The sequence below is a fragment of the Lonchura striata genome, chromosome 6 (genome assembly GCF_046129695.1).
Source record: "Lonchura striata isolate bLonStr1 chromosome 6, bLonStr1.mat, whole genome shotgun sequence".
NCBI classification, from domain to species: Eukaryota; Metazoa; Chordata; class Aves; order Passeriformes; family Estrildidae; genus Lonchura; species Lonchura striata.
The window spans coordinates 8,704,127-8,722,188 of record NC_134608.1 but is presented as its reverse complement, the minus strand read 5'-3'; the positions used below and the strand labels follow the sequence as shown (position 1 = coordinate 8,722,188).

The following is an 18,062-nucleotide window of genomic DNA, read 5'->3' as shown; positions in this document are numbered from 1 at the left end:
AGCCCCACTGCAAGGGAAGCAGCCCTCGTGCAAGGCACAGCACCTTGGCACAGGCTTCGTGCCCTATGAGTGCAGGAGTTTGCTTCCACACAGCTCTGAGCGTGGACAGAGAAACCAGCGTGTGCCTGCAGAGCACTGAGCATACGCGCAACCCTGACCTCACTGCTCAACTGCCCCCAACTCACTCCCAGCTGTAACACCGCCTCTGCAGCACAACTAACTCAGAGTGATTCCAGGAACAAACCTGCAAACACGCTTCTGCGTTTTGCACTTGAAAAGGAAAAAAAAAATTGCACAAAAAAATTACCCAAAACATACTGTTTAGGAACTGAGATCCCCTGCCTGGATTTATTTCCTCTAAAACTGGAGTGCTCAAATCAACACTGAGAAATATCTTGTGCTTTTATAGTCATAAAACAGCCAGCATTTTTAATGCATGCCATGCTAAATAATGCAGAAAAAGCTTGGTGTGTCCTGTTTCTGAACGCATATCACCTTTTACTGTCCTCAAATAGTAAAATAATTGGACAATACTTCTACTTCTTAAGTGAAGTCCTATTGATAACCTTTCAGCTAGGACAACAAATCGCAACCTGCAAAAACGGTAATCTATCATACAATAGTTGAATTGATTAAAAGGGCATTTTTTTAAATTATGTATTTGATACAAGAAACAAGCACCGTTACAGTAAAATGTACATATTCCATCAAGTGGAAGAAACTACCCCGCCAAAAAATTATCATGTATCATTATGCTAAAAATGTGTTCCAGATCACGATGAATAAAGGAGTCTCAGGATGTGTAATTATATAACAGTAGTTAGTGCATGAGCACATCATGGCACAGGAATTATTCTGTACTCCTACTGCTACCATGGAAGGCACATAAGAAGGCAATTTAACACAACTGCCAACATAAGCATACCTCTGGTGCGAGATACTCTGGAGTGCCACAGAAAGTCTTCATTGTTGCTCCATCCTTGATGCCTTCTTTACATAGTCCAAAGTCTGTTATTTTTATGTGTCCATCTTTATCCAGCATAAGATTTTCCAACTGGGAAGAAAAGCCAAATTAAAAGACATGATTACCTGTAACATACACTGATCCTGAGCAGGATAATCAAAGACATGAATTCTGAAGATCAGTTTTGAACCGCATCCTCTCTGGGGTCAGAGCCAGAGCATGTAAAATGTAAATATACATTTGTAACATTTTCCTCAGTCCTTTAGGGAACACTAAGTAACTAATTTGTAGTTACTTGGGGTAACCAACCATATATACAGAAAGAATGCAGAACATGAACACTGTACTTCTACAAGATCATCATCAATAGAACACCAGTTCTTTAGAAAGTATATTAAATATTCCTCCTCACACAACTTCATCCCCGCTTTTACTCTGATTTTATTAAATAATCTGTAGCAGTAAGTAATAGCATGAAATAAATAAAACAGAAATCATATGCAAGGTTAAGGAACCACTTCCAAAGAGACCCTATAAATGAGAATCACTATATACATTTACTCAGCACAGGGTATACATCCCACCCTGAGCATCTGATTTTTGAGAAAATCACCAGGTGTTAGGACACTTTCCTCAGTGTATCAATAAAGTGCATGCAGGGGAATCACAGTGATATGGGAGACAAAATCCCTGCAGAGACCCCAAAATTATTCTGACATAGTCTGAGAAAATTACAGAGCATGCTTCATTTTAGACTGCCCCTAAATAAACTACCAGAATCCCTTCATCCTGTTCTGAAAACTCTTCTCAGGAAGAAAGAAAATGCTATTGTTGCATTTTCCTCAAGATTTTCTCAAGTTTGTCTGCCCTGAAATACCTTGTTTGGTTGGGGTTTCTTTTCCCCTACTGTGCTCCCCAAACAAATGAGTAACTTGAAGCATAGCTAGTTTTCTAACTGCAAGCAGCTACTATGAAGATGATGTGAGCACACTGCAAGGAAGCAAAACATCCATGCAGTGTGAACTTCCATCTCTCTGGTAAGACCAGGATTATGTTCCACCATGAAGAAGCACCAGCGAAGTTTCTCTCAGAACATAAGCAGGCAAGAAAAAATGAAACCCCTGTAGTCCAGTAACCCTTCATGTTCTCTGAAATGCTGCCAGAGTCACAATAAATGCCTTACACAGCTTCTTGGACTATCAAAGGGTTTAGATATCCTGTAAAGTCCAGCCCAACAGCCACAACAGTTTGGATAAAGTTCAGTCAGGAAAGAATTTCTAATCATTCAGGATCATTTGCTTTTTTTAAACAACAAACAAAAAAGCCAAACCTCAAAAGCCTGAAAATTATTTTCTTACATACCTTCAAATCTCTATAAACCACATTCTTCTCTGAATGCAGGTAATCCAGCGCTGAAACAATCTCAGCCCCATAAAAGCGAGCTCGGTCTTCAGAGAAGACACGTTCTCTTGACAGATGGAAAAACAACTACAAGAACAGTAATTTGTTAACTTTAAATGTTTCTGAATTATGTCTTGCAGTTCACAAGCCATCCTGCTTGGAAGGTGCTATTAACTAGGAGAAAACCCCTTTCCAACCTCACCCAGCTGTGTTCCCAAATGTGTTAAAAAGCATCATAAATTAAATGATTAGATAATTATGTCTCATATTCACAGATGCACACTGATAACCAGTTCATGTACTACAGTCTTACAGGTCCAGAAAATTATGAAACTATTTTTGACTGAACTACAATTACATATTAAAACTACAGCCTAATGCATGATTTAGAGAAATGTTAATATTCCAACTTTTCCTTCCTGACTGTAGAAGCAGACAGCAGTTTCTAGTTCTCCCTCCAAATATACTCACAATATTAATTTAAGTGTTAAAACTTGTCTGACAACTAGAGCAACTAGAAAGCAACCTTGCCTTCTTGAACTTCTAAATGTCAGATTACAATATATTGCTGTCATGTAAAATATGAACTTATGCCCAAAACCTCTATGTTCTAAAAATGGAATTGAAAAAATTAAGTCTTACTTCTTCATAATAGTTAAACCTGTGAACAGCTCTGTTTAATTGGGACAACTTGGATTAATTAGAATTGCAGAAATGGACCTTAGATAAATAATGTCAAGCAAAGTGAGTAGTATAGCAGGAAAATCCTAAAGTATTAAACATTAAACATTATTTCATATTAAACAGTATTTCCCTTACCTCCCCTCCATTAGCATATTCCATAACAAAACACAAGCGGTCGTGTGTCTGAAAGGAATACTTTAAAGCCTGAAACAGATTTAAACCAAAACTTAGAAGAGATATCATAGTGACACTTAGAAAAGCATTTTTAATAGATTTTCAGAAGCAGACATGAAATTTTCTATTTTAGTGAACTTTTTGTCCTTATATAATATTTGTATTTTCCTGTTGCAGCTGAGGACTGATTCACTGCCAACTTATTTCATTAAATAAATTCAATAAAACATTAAAAAAATTCCTTGCAGAAGCTATCATCACCTAAAATGCTGCAAAACAACGTCCTGGCCCATTAACAGGGACTCAAAGTGTACCAACAGTGACTGAAGTTTCCTCCTCTGGCCACAGGTTCAACTGACAGAAAAGAGGCCACAACCAAACCCTGGAGCACAAGGTTTACCACACTGGCTACAAGACCTCTTATATGAAACATGTTTATTTTCACACACCAGCCCCCTGGCCTCTGCCCTGCTGCCTGCAACTGCTCCCTGCTGACAGCCTGCCAGGGGATTGGCCAACACTGGCAATACCACTCTGTGAGCAGTTCACAAAAACAGACCAGATGGAGGCTGTGATGGAGAGTCACACGGTGCCTGTGTATAGTCCTGTCACATGTATTCCCGTGGCAAGAGTAACCTCAACTTGTTTGCCATAGTATTAAGGTTTTTCACCACAGAATATGCTGAGCTGGAAAGGGCCCAAAAAGGTCATCGAGTCCAACTCCTGGCCCTGCACAGGACCACCCCAAGTATCTCAACAGGGGCCCCAGAGTGTCCTCCAAATTCTTCTTGAACTCTGTCAAGCTGGTGCTGTGATCACTTCCCTGGGGAGCCTATTCCAGGGCCCAGCTATTCTCTGGGTAAGAACCTTTTCCTGGTACCCAAGCTAAACCCAGTCTTAAAGCTAATTTCTCAAGACAGCCCTTGTTCTGGATATTTGGGTTTATAAAAGCATTACAAAGAAAATACTGCATATGATATTGCTGTCTTCATTACGAAAGATGGCACTTTTAAACAAGTAATAGTTTTTTCCAGAAAAATTAAGGACCAGGTTTTAGACATGTCAAGATTATTGATTTTACTCAATAAAGGCAATATTTACTTCTAGAAGTCATGCTTAAAAGGTCTGAGTTCCACCTTAGCCCTTGTACCTGGCCAAATGAAACAACCAGTCTCTTAGAGGCTTTGAGCAGGTGTAAACAATTCAGAGACAACTTGTAATAAATATTAGAAACCAAATCTTGAGATGGAACTTGGATATCTGAACTCAGCCCAGAGAGACTGCTGGCACTCTAAAATAAGAGGTCTAAAATAAGAGTATGGATTGACTTTACAATTCAAAAGGAAAGCAGCAGATAAAAGCAGAGTCCTGCTCTTCTCCTTCCCATTCCACATGCTCCTACCGCTATCCTTTGGCTGGCATTACCAGTGCTCTGATTCTACTGGTGAGCTGTATCTGGGTATTTAAAAAAACAACAAAGACAAAATCAAAGGTTTTTCTCCCCAGTATATCTCCCTGAATTTGTTTGTCACAAAAGCAGAATCACCCTGACCTCTGCTACAAAGGGGAGACCAAACATTTGAAGGGTAAGGAAAGCAGATACTCCTCTCAGAGACTCTCATTAAATGGGTGAGCCCTCATGTCAAACCACAGCCTGAAAATACTGTCTTCAAGAGGTGCTAAGGACCTGCCCTGCAAGAATCAGAAAACTTGAAAAAGTATTTTCATTTATGCTCCCCTAAAATGGAAAGCTACAAAACTACACAGCCACTCTGGAAACACAACTCTCAGATGTATTAAGTAAGAAACAAAAAATAAGGAAAGCCTCGGTGGTGGTGATATCAAGTTACACTGTGCAGAGGCAGAAATGCTTACTGTTAAGAAGGGGTGCCGAGAGTTCTGTAAAACCCGATTTTCTGTCAGCGTGTGAGCTACTTCATCCTGAAACACAAGCAGAAGGAAACCAGCAAAGTGATTCCCCAGATCAGGCGTCCATTTCAAACACTAACAGAGCAATTATTTACAACTACCCTTAGAATCGTTCCCATGACTTTGACAAAGGCTGTATCAAGGGTAAACCACATCCCAAAGTTTCCCATCTACTCACCTTTGCTACAATAACTTCCTTCTTCAGAATTTTCATAGCGTAATACCGTCCAGTGGCTTTTTCTTTAACTAAAATAACCTTTCCAAAAGTGCCTTTTCCCAGTAGCTTAAGGTATTCAAACTCATTCATGGTCTGTTAATGATACAGATAAAGAAGAAATTAATTACATGATCTAACAAGAAGTGCATTATTCTCTGACTGGAATTTCTCATTCACATGAGAATGCATCGCATATGTCGCACATGTGGGTTTTTTAATCTTTTTGTTTAGTAGAATTCAGGAGCAGAAATGATTCTGCAAAAATGAATGCCAGTGCGCTCCCAAAGATAATCAAACTACCTACAGAAAACGATAAGCTTTCAATTAACTGAACGCTCTGTTGCATGACTCAAAACTGAACTGTAAAAGTAACACTGAACATATGAATCCATAGCCATTCTGACCTTTTAGCCAGTGCAGACATTCATTAGAAGGCACACGCTGCTCTCATTCCAGGGATTAAACCCACACCTTTTTTCTGACGTTCCCCACCTCTCTAGGACACCGGGTTTCTTGTGTTTCATAGAACAGTACCAAAAAACAGAGACAAAATTACTCCCTGTAAGGGTCTTGAAAGGGCTTTCCAGTGGTTCATGCACTCTGAGCTGGACACATGGGAGAAATACCAACCAGATGTTCTCATGAGGTCAAAACAACACACAGCACTTACTGTGTGTTGTTTAAACTTCAGAAAATCAGACAACTTTGGCTAAAGGTCTACTACAACATCCAATCAACATAAAACACTTCTCACAGCATTAATGTGGACCATTCACCTTAGCAAATTTTAAACTCATTCCATGGTAAATTACTCAAAATATCCAACAAGAGGGAATGAGGAGAAAAAGACAGAAGAGATCTAGAAAACCACACATACAGCTACCAACTCCTGGGTTCCAGCTGTGTCCAGGCAGAAACAAAAAGAACAGGCAGGATCCAGACAAGGTGATGGCCTTGTGTTTGACCCTAAACACTCCTCTGGCCTTCATGGGTCTTTCCCCCAGGTGGGACTTGAGGTCATTTGACCACTCAGGAGCTGGGTTAGGGGAGAATGGAGCAAAGTCTCTGGTGTGTCAGTGACTAGCAGCTCTGCCAGGCTGGGATATACAGGGCTCTGGGAGGTGTGGGGCACTTCACTGTCTCACCAGGACACAGCCTAACCTGCCCCTTCCCTCACACATATGCACCCCAAAATTTCTTGAAACATCACATCTTTCCAGTCTCTGAGAACCACCCCATGCCTCAAGACAGGACCACGGTAATGGTAACTTTCCTCTTGTGGTCTAATCAAGCAAACAGAGCAGAAAGAAGAGGAAAGTACACTAAAACTCATATAATGGGCAACTGCTATTCCAATAACTCAAACATATCCTCCTATACAATTCAGTGCTCCCCACTCCCTGAGTCTCTAGAACTGCAGGTGAGTTGCAATGCACATCAGGATTTGGGGGAAGAATTCATGAAGCATTCCTTCAGCTGCAGTGCCTGAAGATTCCAGCAGTTTGGTCTGTAATTTCCTCTGTGTACCTTGAGACAGCACTCTTTTTCTGTGAGGTTTTATACAATTTTATACAATTATTTTTGGTACTTGCTGGACCTGTAAGCTGGGTTCCAAAATAGCTCGGTGAGTTCAATTTAGTATTCTCTATGATTTACTGATAGTGCCATACATTGCACTCCTTGTCAAACTCTGTAAGGATCAATAGTTTAGGCTGCTTTGCCTTTTGGAGTCCATTATCTTACAGGTCCAAGTACCAGCACCACCTGAACAAACATACATATCCCAAATTGCTACTATTATCTCTCCCACCAAGCAGGTTTCAGGGGGATTACCAGAACCTGTACCCAGAGAAAGAGGAAGAAGTTACTGGGCACCATGGGAAAAAACATTCAGTAAAATTCTACTACCTAATTGTCTGAATTGCCTTGGTCGTGGGGTCCAATATATAACAACATTCAGTCATTCCAACATGCTCAGCACATAATTTTAGTCAAGGTCCTGAGTTTGGACCAAATACTTTTCAACTTTACCAGACTCTTCAGCAGTTCTCAAACCCCAAATATTTTTTCTCTCTTAATCACTTATGCCTTCTTCATCTACAGCTGGAACTTCCCAGCTCCACTTCAGTTCCATTGTCAGCCCCTATTCTCCTTCATTACAGGGCCACCAACAGTTCAACATTCCTTCTTCTGTGCAATCATGCCTCACACATTGCTTACCATTACTACACACACTTCTCTCAATACAGAGATTTTATACTCTGCACTGAGAAGATAGGAAGAGGTACACAAACTTGTTTCCATCATCATATGAAATCCTGTGTGTGAACTCCCAAACTAAACTGGAGGGAGGAATCTTTCCACTCTGGCAACCAGAGGGAAAATATTAACATCTCAAAATATTGCAGCAACAAACTTATATAAACATCTATGAACATAAATATCTTAAAACCTTTCAAGATAAAAACATGTAAATGCTTGATGCAGCAAAGGACAGCAACTCCTCTGTCCTATCACCACTTCATCCTCTCATGGAACACTTCTAGAAGGAGAAAACCTGGTCCCACTCAGACCTGCTTCAAAAAGAAGACGCAACTACTTGGCAATATTTTTTGTTCTCTGCTATAAAATGTTCCATTGAATAATTAGAAGTCTATGAAAATAACCTTAGAACATATAAAAAATGCAACCATTACTAATGAAACTTATGTAGTACCTTAACAATACTAATGAACATTCTTAGCCATGTAGGCCAACTTGAGTTAGAGCAGCCAGCCATTCTTTTGAGGCCTTTTCACTTTAGAGAAAACAGTTTTCATTGGATCTACATATTCTGTTACATCCAATTTTGCAAATTCAGACTCCAGTCCAAAAGCCAACCAGTAACACGTATTTGTTGTGTGTGTGTATGATGTTAGAGTGGTCCTTAGGGAAAAAGACACCACTCTCTTTTCTTTCTTGCTTACTGCATTGAAGCCATACTTGCTACTACAATTGTTAGTCACGAAGTCCTGCTAGGATGGCCAACTAACTCAGGAGCAAACAACTGTGGTGGCACACTGGGGACACTGTTCTGAAAATAAAAATGATAAACCATTTAACGTATTTCATTTTAGATTTCAGATTTCATTGCAGCTTTATCTCCTATCAGATTTTCTGTTTACTACATTATCCAATATGGTCCCTCTGTGCTCCTCTTTATCCAGAGCTGACTTTATTCAAGTAATTTAGGTATTTCCAGCTGCAGATCTCATAGCTGTGTGTATAGTTAAGAGTCCTCTCCGCTTCTGCTTAAGTACCTCTTTATTCCACTTCCAGACATACACCCAGTCTACTACTGCCTGGTCAGGATATACTTGAACATGCAAAATTATCACCAAGACTAAAACAACAAACTTGCACAATGACAAAAGTATATTTTCCCCAAGGGGTTAGGGATTCTGCAGTTCCACCTCTGGCCTCTGGTGTCGGCAAGGCTCAATACCCACTGCTGCCAAGAGGAGGCAGTGCAGGAGGAGCTTGCAAAGCTTCATTGCAAACACAAGGAAACCTTGAGGGTATTTGAATTCACCACCCTCTCCAACTTTTTGGCACAGAGTTTTTTTGTCTCGGGCTTGATCCTTAAATTTTGCAATAAATAACAATTGCATTGGAAAAGGCCAATAGAGCACCAGCTGTTTCCCATGCAGTGGTTGGAAGCCCACTGCCTCCCATACTCTCACAGTAATTTTACCACATGTTGGAGGGGGGAGAGGGATGAGTTCTTCCCTCTCTAACAAATATACATCCAACAGGTTTAAACTTTTCACACAATAGGCCACTCCCTCCTCAGAAAGCTTTATTTCACTCCCCATCAGTAAAATTTTCAAAACATTCTCAGTTTTATTTTCTTTAAAACTATTGATAATTTTCCCTTTTAAATGAACCAATTCTGTTGCAGACTACGATATCATCACCATAATATCTGCCTCTGGATTGCAGGACTTGAGGTAGGGGCAGTGGAAGTTGGCTTTGCTGAGTCAAATCCCTCCTCCAAGGAGTGGAGGGAGGTGACAACAGTGACATCATGCTCAGCGACTCCCAGCTCCTCATTTTTTACCGATGGGTGCAGTTTATGGTTTGGGGAGAGGTCTGGCTTTGTTGCATCAAACTCCTCCGAAGAGCTGAGAGGGCTGAAATCACCTTCAGGGAGGCACAAGACCCTGGTTCATCCTCCACAGCTTCCTCAACGGTGTTATTTGCAACTCTAAAGCTCTTTGGTTCAGCACAAAGTTGTTTAACAGGTTTCTCAGGTTTGGGGCTAGTTGCTTTTGGGCTGTTAATTCTCACTCCACCCTGAGGCGAGCTATTGTTTCAGCCTCCAAGGCAATTTGCAACTTCATCAGCTCTTTCTCCGTCCCTTCCAACACATGCTTCTTTTATCTTTTTGGGCAGCCATTTATGACTCCGAACCGGAACCCTGACCGGGCAGTTTTTTCCCTTCTTTTGACAAAGCTCCAATATTCTTCTCAGACCACATATCTGTGTCTAATCCGGGATTCCATGACCTTTTTGCCAGAAAACATTGGTTTTGACTATAAACTACCTTCTCCTTCTTCTGAGCTGGACACATGGGAGAAATACCAACCAGATGTTCTCATGAGGTCAAAACAACACACAGCGCTTACTAGCAAACTTTAGAAAATCAGACAACTTTGGCTAAAGGTCTACTACAACATCCAATCAACATGAAACACTTCTCACAGCATTAATGTGGACCATTCACCTTAGCAAACTTTAAACTCATTCCATGGTAAATTACTCAAAATATTCCAACAAGAGGGAATGAGGAAAAAAAGACAGAAGATATCTAGAAAAGCACACATACAGCTACCAACTCCTGGGTTCCAGCTGTGTCCAGGCAGAAACAACAAGAACAGGCAGGATCCAGACAAGGTGATGGCCTTGTGTTTGACCCTAAACACTCCTCTGGCCTTCATGGGTTTTTCCCCCAGGTGGGACTTGAGGTCATTTGACCACTCAGGAGCTGGGTTAGGGGGAGAATGGAGCACTGCCTCTGGTGTGTCAGTGACTGGCAGCTCTGCCAGGCTGGGATATAGGCTCTGGGAGGTGTGGGGCACTTCACTGTCTCACAGGCAAGGCTTGACCTGCCCCTTCCACCACACACATGCATCCCAAAATGTCTTGAGACATCTTTCCAGTCTCTGACACCGCCTCTCAGATCAGCCATTTGCTCTGATTTGTTTCACCATGAGGAAAAACACTGGAGGAATCAGAATCTGAGCAGAGACTGTCGGATCAGTGACCACTGCCAACACGTCAACGGTAGGACTGACACAACCAAAGGCTGCTGCAGCCTCAGTTTGGGAAAAAATTTAAGATGCCCCCAACAGCAAACTTTTCCATATTCTTCCCCAGAGCTGGGTTGAGGAGAATTTCTGTTAAACTGCTCAACAGAGTTCATGCCAGGACCCCAGTAATAATTTTGGTTATCCTCACTAACATGCCAGGAAGAGACATTCACTGTTTCAGAACACTGTATCCATCTGATGAATGAGATGGTTCTTGCATTTCTATGAAGACTTCTCAGCAAGAGCAGGATCTGTTCAACCAAAGATCCAGAAGCCTGCTGGCAAGCTCTGACTCAGTGAAGGCACTAGTGGATATCTTTTTATAGAAAAATTTCATCTGTTTTCCCAGAACTGAAACAGATTTATGAGAGTGGGTGAGGATGACAATGGTGAGATGAAGACACAAGGAAGTGCCCACCTAAACTCCACAGACAATGCATTTACATGGGGAAAGGTTCCATCAATTCCCTCTTGCAAGAACTGGTGGGAACACTTTTGAAAACAGAAATACGACAAGAATACAATGAGATAGAAAGAAACAAAGGGATGTTGAAGATAGATACCTAAAAAGGCTCAAGAGGGCAAAGATCTCCTCTGGCACATACTCATGTCATGGAAGGCCATTCCTTATTTGGCCTTCCACATTCAGGCTATATAGTGCTTAATGCAAAACCCCAAGTTGTAGAAGCACTACAGACAGACATTGCAATGGCTGGCTGGAGTTAACCTAAACCCTTAATCCAGAGCAATTAAACCTATGGACCCACCCTAAATCTTGCAAATTCATCAGAATACCTCTGCACCAGCCTGCAAGGAGTTTACAGAGTCACAAGGTCCAGCAGGAGCTTTGGTTTCAGGCTCTGTACTGCAGGAAAATAGGCAAACCAAACCCAGCCCTGAGCTGGTCTTGAAAGCCCTCCAGTGAGCACACGTGAACTCAGAACTCTGGCAGACCCAGACAGGCTCTGCTCTGCTGAGACAATTGTTTCCTTCAGAAGCTGCAGCTACAGCCAATCATGTAATTGTCAGGGGTACAGACATGGCTTGATGGCTGTTTCTTGTCTATATTTGAGAAGACCTAAAAAACAGTCATTCCTGCTATGCCCACTTACCACTTTGTGTTTTGGCTTTGTCATAGAAACTTCCATTTCTTCGGCACCTGAATTATCACTGGGAGAGCCAGATCTGAAATCCATCATCTCTTCCTCTTGTTTCTTGAGGCTGTCTGCTACTGTTTGGATGGCTTTTGTCCATTCTTCCCTGGCAAAATATAGGCAAAGATATTAATTACTTGTGGCTTTAGATTACCATCTGCCACGGCAAGGATCACCAAGGAATACAGAGCCACTAATACTCTCTCATGAATCAATGGAAGATACGATGAATTATGCACATTTTCAAGCACTATAAAAATGCATTTTTAAAATCTTTATTAATCATACTAGAAACAAGAGACAACTTAAGTCTTCCCAGTCTGGACATAATACAAGGCTTTTTGAATAACAGAATTTCTAATGGGTATTCAGTCAACAGCTCAGGATATGACCTGGTGATACAGAGATTTACATAACCAAAACAGACTTGCCAAAGCCAAAAAGCAAAAGGTTTACATGATGCACAAAGCAATTAAAGACAGTTTCTACACTTCTGTGGTGCATTGAAACACACATCCAACTCCTGGGGAACTATGGCACCTCTTCACACACGTATCCCAAATTTTAGTGGCTGTAGTGGCAAGGATGTTCTTGGAGAAGGTCTTAAAGCTCAGGGCACTTAGGTTATTCTTCTGTTGTAAAGATGATGACATTAGTACAGCAATTGCTGTGTAAACTTTAGCAGAATGTCAGCAAAAGCAGTGACATTTCATCTCAGGCACAGGTCTTGGCTACAATAAAGTTTCCACAGCTGTTTCAGCAACCAGTGCTCTAACAGTGACCCCTTCAACTCCCACGGAGAACACTTCCACTCCAGTGTCCTTTGGGAGATTTCACACCTTTGAAGCTACTGAAGTGGAAGTTCTTGGCCTTCACTCGATTTCACTGCAAATTTATTGAACATGAAGAATACAATTTGTAAGGGCTTCCAGGGTCTCGGGACAGGCTTTAAAGACACACACAAGGGCTGAAGACACATCCAGTGGACTATCTGAACTTAACATGTTTACTGTCTTTTGTACATACAGGGAAAAGGATGTGGTGATTTAGTTGGTGTTTTCTAGGGACTGGTTAAATTCTTCTCCTAAGGACATCCCAGATAAAATATTTTGCTACTAGAGCAGGATCAGCAGCAGCCAATGCTGAACAACTCTGTGCACAATCTGCAGTGCACCCATGCCATCCTTATCAATGTCCAATTTTTCACTATGAAGTTGGTTTTTTTTAAAGATTATATCTGAACACGTGAGTTTCTGTTTATAATGGATTCAAGAGGCTGATCATTCCCCACAGGAAGCAAAGTCCATGGGAAAAAGTATCCAACACAAAATGGCACCACGTAAGGTTTTCCCTACCTGGTGTATTTTTATTTTGGATTTTGCCTGAATTGTGCACAATTCATCCAGCCCTGTCTGGGGCAGCAAGATAATGTCAAATATTCAGAACATTCTCCCTATACTCCCAGCACAGACTGCTCTATTCACTATCACTAACACATTCCTAGTCATATTTGCTAGTCATATTTTTACATACAAAACGATTGCAAAAAGAACTTCTGCACTCTTCTCTCTCCATTTCTTTCAAAAAAACAAACATTGGTTCTAAAGGCATATAGAAAGCTAAAGGTATATTGACCTTCTTATCTCTTTCGCTACTGACTTGGTTTAGATCTCAGCCCTCCTGAAGTGAGTATCTTTGATTTCTGGGAGAACAGAATTTCACCCTCAGCTTTAATGTCTCAAGAGTACACAACAGAGGTGACTAACACTCTGAGCCCTGAAGTGTCACAAAGCTGACTTAATTGGCTAGGAGGGAACAAAACAAGACTGAAATACAATCTTCCTCCAAGTGGAAACTGCTATTCACTCCCTTTAGGGTCACTGACCACAAAGTTCCTAAAAGAAACAAGGAGCAGTTTCTTTTTCTTTGCTTTTAATTTGACTAAACCTTCTTCTGATCACTGTAACAGAATCAAAAGCAATAATAAGGAGCATGTGAAGTGCATACAAAGACTATGAAAGTAGTAAGTGAGTAATACTGAGTAGGATTTACTGGTCTTCAAAATAAACATGTATTAGTATCATATCTAGGGAGGACCAGTGTTTTAAGATACCCACTCCCTTAGGGCAATGATACTGGAATAATTTAAGTTCAGTTTCTGAAGGGCAAGTAAATATTTAAGTACCCATAGTTGTATTATAGCTGTGCTAGAAAACTCTTCTCTCTGGAGGTAAGAGATCAGTTCTCCAATGATAAGAGCACAGGATGTAGCTCTGCTCTTAGCTTTGTTTCCTAAAAGATGAAACAGAAATCTGCACCTGCAGCAGATAACTATCACCTTTATTATCTAATTTGCATAAAACATTAGCAATCAGCAATGATACAACTAACTTTTCCTTTAGAACTAGGGTGTCTAAATAGACTTTAAAAGGTCAGTATTTTGATATAACTCAACTCTGCCTGAATCTCTTCTCTGTTTCACTTGTGCTCATCCTTCCAGAAACTCCCAGGTCAGAAACCCTTCATTTTACATACCACAACATTTCCAGTGAGAAATGAACCTTACATTCCAGAAATAACTACCTGTGTGCTGGTGCACACCTGCACCTGTCCATTTTGGATACCCAACCTAGCAACAATTCACTTACAAACACTGCTCAAAATCCACTCTCTGAAACCCTCCCTTTAGGGCTGCTTTTATACTGGAAAACACACTAAAACTGAAGGCACTTGAAAATTATTTGTCACTTTTCAGTCCAGATGTACATCATCTGATAAATAAGAGCTTCAACAGAGGACTCACTATTAATGCTGAACACTTGCATCTGCTTTTACAAGGAGTTTATGCATTAAATATGAATGAAACATACCGCTCCTCTGGAGTCTCCACATGAAATGTTCTTTCAATTACTGTGGTCCACTGGAGGCATCTAATGATAAATGTGTTTGGTTTAGGTCGCTCTGTCTTCATCAGCTGGCACTCTACCACAATGAAGGAAGAAAGAGTCATGGTACATAAGCAGGTTTAAATAATCATTTGTCTTTATTCTTATCTAGCAAACCTTTGCAATTAATCAGCCATAGAAATCTCTGTAAGTACTTCTTTAGGAGACTTGAGACAATTTACTGTGTTGATGAAACCAATAAATAGCTTGGGAGATAGCCATCTAAGCAGCTATGAAATAAAATTCTGCTTTGAAAGGCTCCACATTTGGTCTGCCCATAGAGGTAAGCAGAAATGTGATGTGATAACACAGAAGCCATTCAGACTCGGGTCTCATACTCTAAAGGTCACCCAGAGCACAGCACATGGCCAAAGCCATTTGATAATGCAACAATTACATACACTGAAACTACAGCCAAGCCCCCAAGTGGGGTTCCCTCCTATTGACTTTCCCACATAAAACCCTGTCCATGGGTTCCAGGGAGCTGCAGGAGAACATCTGAACATTTTGCAGCAATCTGATGAAGATCAGACTCAGCATTTCCAGTCCTCAAACACTAGAGGGAACATCAAACTGCAAAGGCACCCCCTGAGAAGACCCTGTTCCAAAAGCCTTCGGGAGAGCTGTGGGAGTCGGATGCTGCACGGACACGCAGCGAGCAGCTGCCACCCCTGCCAGGGTTTAGCCCAAAAAGGCTACAGAAGTACAGCGACATGCTAAGCCACCACTTCCTTCATCAAAATGTTCTGCTGAGAGCTCAGTGTAATTTAAAAGAAGAAATTATATTACATGTACTACTTCAAGCTTCTTAACATGTTATAAGTGTTTATGCTTTAAATTTGGGCCAGAAAATGCTCCTGGATAAAGGGTACACTTTAGCTCTACTAACAGAGATCTGAAAAACGAAAGAAAATAAATGAAATTACATCAGGACACAAACCACTACATTTTTTGGATAAATGCTAATAGAAAAGCTAGTTAATTAAACAGATCCTGCTAGAGGAAAGTCAAATTAAGAAACCAAGTGAGCAGGGGGGAAAAAAATATAATTGTGGGCATTTTTTTCTTGCATGAAATTATTTTCCTTGCAGGTAATGAAACCACAAGCTTGCTGGTATTTGGTCTTCAGTTTCTAAATAGACTTCTAAATAAAAAAAAAGGCACTATGAAGACAAGAAATTTCTGTTTACTGCTAGAGGTATGAACTTCCTCCACAATCAGTAACATGCAAGTGGAGGACAGAATCCACCAGAATAACAGTTCACATTACTAAGGCGACACTGGTACCATTAGGTTTATTTCATTATTGTGTGCATTTAGAATGCTCAGTTTTAAGTTCAAGTTCTTAATTAGCACAAAGATAAAATATTTACTGCCAGTGTTTTTGAGCACTGTATTTTTGGCAATATATTTCATGCCTCATTTGCTGCTGGAATTATAAGATTTTCAATTAGTAACTCTGCATTTTTCATTACAAGAAAATATAATTTTTCTTCAACAGCACACTGAGGTTATACTGCATCCTACTGAAGCACTCCAGTTAGATAAGAGAAAGTTTATTAATGAGTCATGCCAAGGCTCTAGTGCAATAAAGGGCACTCCTTCATTCAGATTAAACAACTTCCACGCAGTGATGCGGCCGCGCTGGGCTCGGCCTTGCAGCCACCTCTGTCCTCTCACAGAACGGCGGAGAAAGCCAAACACAACTGCCTGGGACGGCAGCCCCATGAGCCTGGTGCTGATAAATTCCATTCAAAAGATCTCACTCCTGCTTCCAGAACTCCCACCTCCGTTTAGCTGCCCTTCTTTTTTTGTTATTTGTTTGTTCTGCCTCCCGTTTTTATCTGCTTAATGTGATTAGATGAAGGCTGGGGTTGTCCTCTAGGAACCTGCACAATGCAGTCCTAAAACACTAAATCTGGCTGAAGACTGGAAGAACAACATCGGGCTATTTCCTAACCTTGTGCTAATCCAGAGCTGTTCTCTCATACTTACCCCAAATTATAACATCATAAAGAAATAAACACAGGCTTTGCTGAGATTTTAAAAACACTTTAGATTCATATTCTGAAGTAGCTGCAGAGATACTTAAACTAGCCATGAACTCTAGATTTAACCATTTAATTTCAGCATGATAAACCACACAAGGTTTTTCCTGTCATAGACAGGGACCAGTTACATGTCACTCCTCCCCTAAATCAGCATTGTCCATTGATATTTGTTAAGCTTGCTGATCCAGCAATCTTTAAGGCATAGAGCAAGATGAATAATAGAGATTTGTCAGTTAATAACCACTATAATTCAGGAATGTCACCCAGAATTGTTTTGTTTAGTGAACAATATGCTGTCTAATTACCCTGCTCAATCATAACAGCACATATCAAGAAATACAGAAGACTCTACCAAAGTGCTGTACCATATAGGTTCTAGAAGTTTGAAACTACCACTTATTTCTCACCATGTATGATAATCACATGGATTTTATCAATGAAATGAATGAACAGTATTTTTTTTCTTACTTTTAAACCCAACTGTGTACTCTTCACTGTAGTTGAAGTTAAGAGAAGCACCAAAACCACCTTCTCTAATCATCAGTATATTACTGCAACGTGCACCACTCCAAGAGAGCACAGACAGCGATGCTGTGAAGTATTAGATCTGATTTATGGCATGTTTGGGGATTCTGCTGTAAAAACATTCAATTTTAAATAGGGGCTGAGGGTCACTTGCCCACTTTGAAGGAAGTTTTTCCTGTGAAACATAGTAGGTACAATAAACAGCAGCCTGTTAAAATTTATTTAAATTTCTCCAAAGAACCTCTTGATTCTCTCCTGGCGTTTGGTCTTTTAAAGTAAGTAGGACAGAGAAATTGTTCCTAACAGGAATAGACACCAAGGCATTCAAATGTAAATTACCATTTTGTATTTGAAAGACACTTAGTATTATCCCAGTGACTTTCTAAAATGTCATAATATTTGCTTTCCCAGCACTTAAGCTAAAAGGCAGATTACTTTCGATGAAAGTGTCAAACTCTGCTCCCTATATAATGACATCACACTTAAAACAATAATGTCAAGGAAGAATCTTTCCTATTTGTGGTTTGGTTTCTTTAAGGAAGGGTATGGACAAACAGAAAGAAGAAAAAGGTAAAAAAAAGGGTAAATAAGGAAAATAGAATGATGAAGAAATAAAACTTTCAGAAGACAAACACAAAGATTATGATGAAGTGTTTGTTTTTGGCTA

At 40.4% G+C, this 18,062-nt stretch overlaps 1 protein-coding gene across 2 annotated transcripts in view; it reads right to left on the bottom strand.

Moving 5' to 3' along the window:
* AKT1 (AKT serine/threonine kinase 1) overlaps positions 1-18,062 on the bottom strand; it is a 77,445-nt gene that overhangs the window by 17,091 nt on the left and 42,292 nt on the right. For both annotated transcript variants that reach the window (XM_021528923.3, XM_077783936.1), the window contains exons 4-10: positions 14,745-14,856; positions 11,833-11,980; positions 5,331-5,462; positions 5,099-5,164; positions 3,185-3,253; positions 2,327-2,452; positions 926-1,054 (exon numbers count right to left, since the gene is read on the bottom strand). In XM_021528923.3, the coding sequence (XP_021384598.1) occupies positions 926-1,054; positions 2,327-2,452; positions 3,185-3,253; positions 5,099-5,164; positions 5,331-5,462; positions 11,833-11,980; positions 14,745-14,856 (782 nt within the window). The remainder of the gene's footprint in view (positions 1-925; positions 1,055-2,326; positions 2,453-3,184; positions 3,254-5,098; positions 5,165-5,330; positions 5,463-11,832; positions 11,981-14,744; positions 14,857-18,062) is intronic.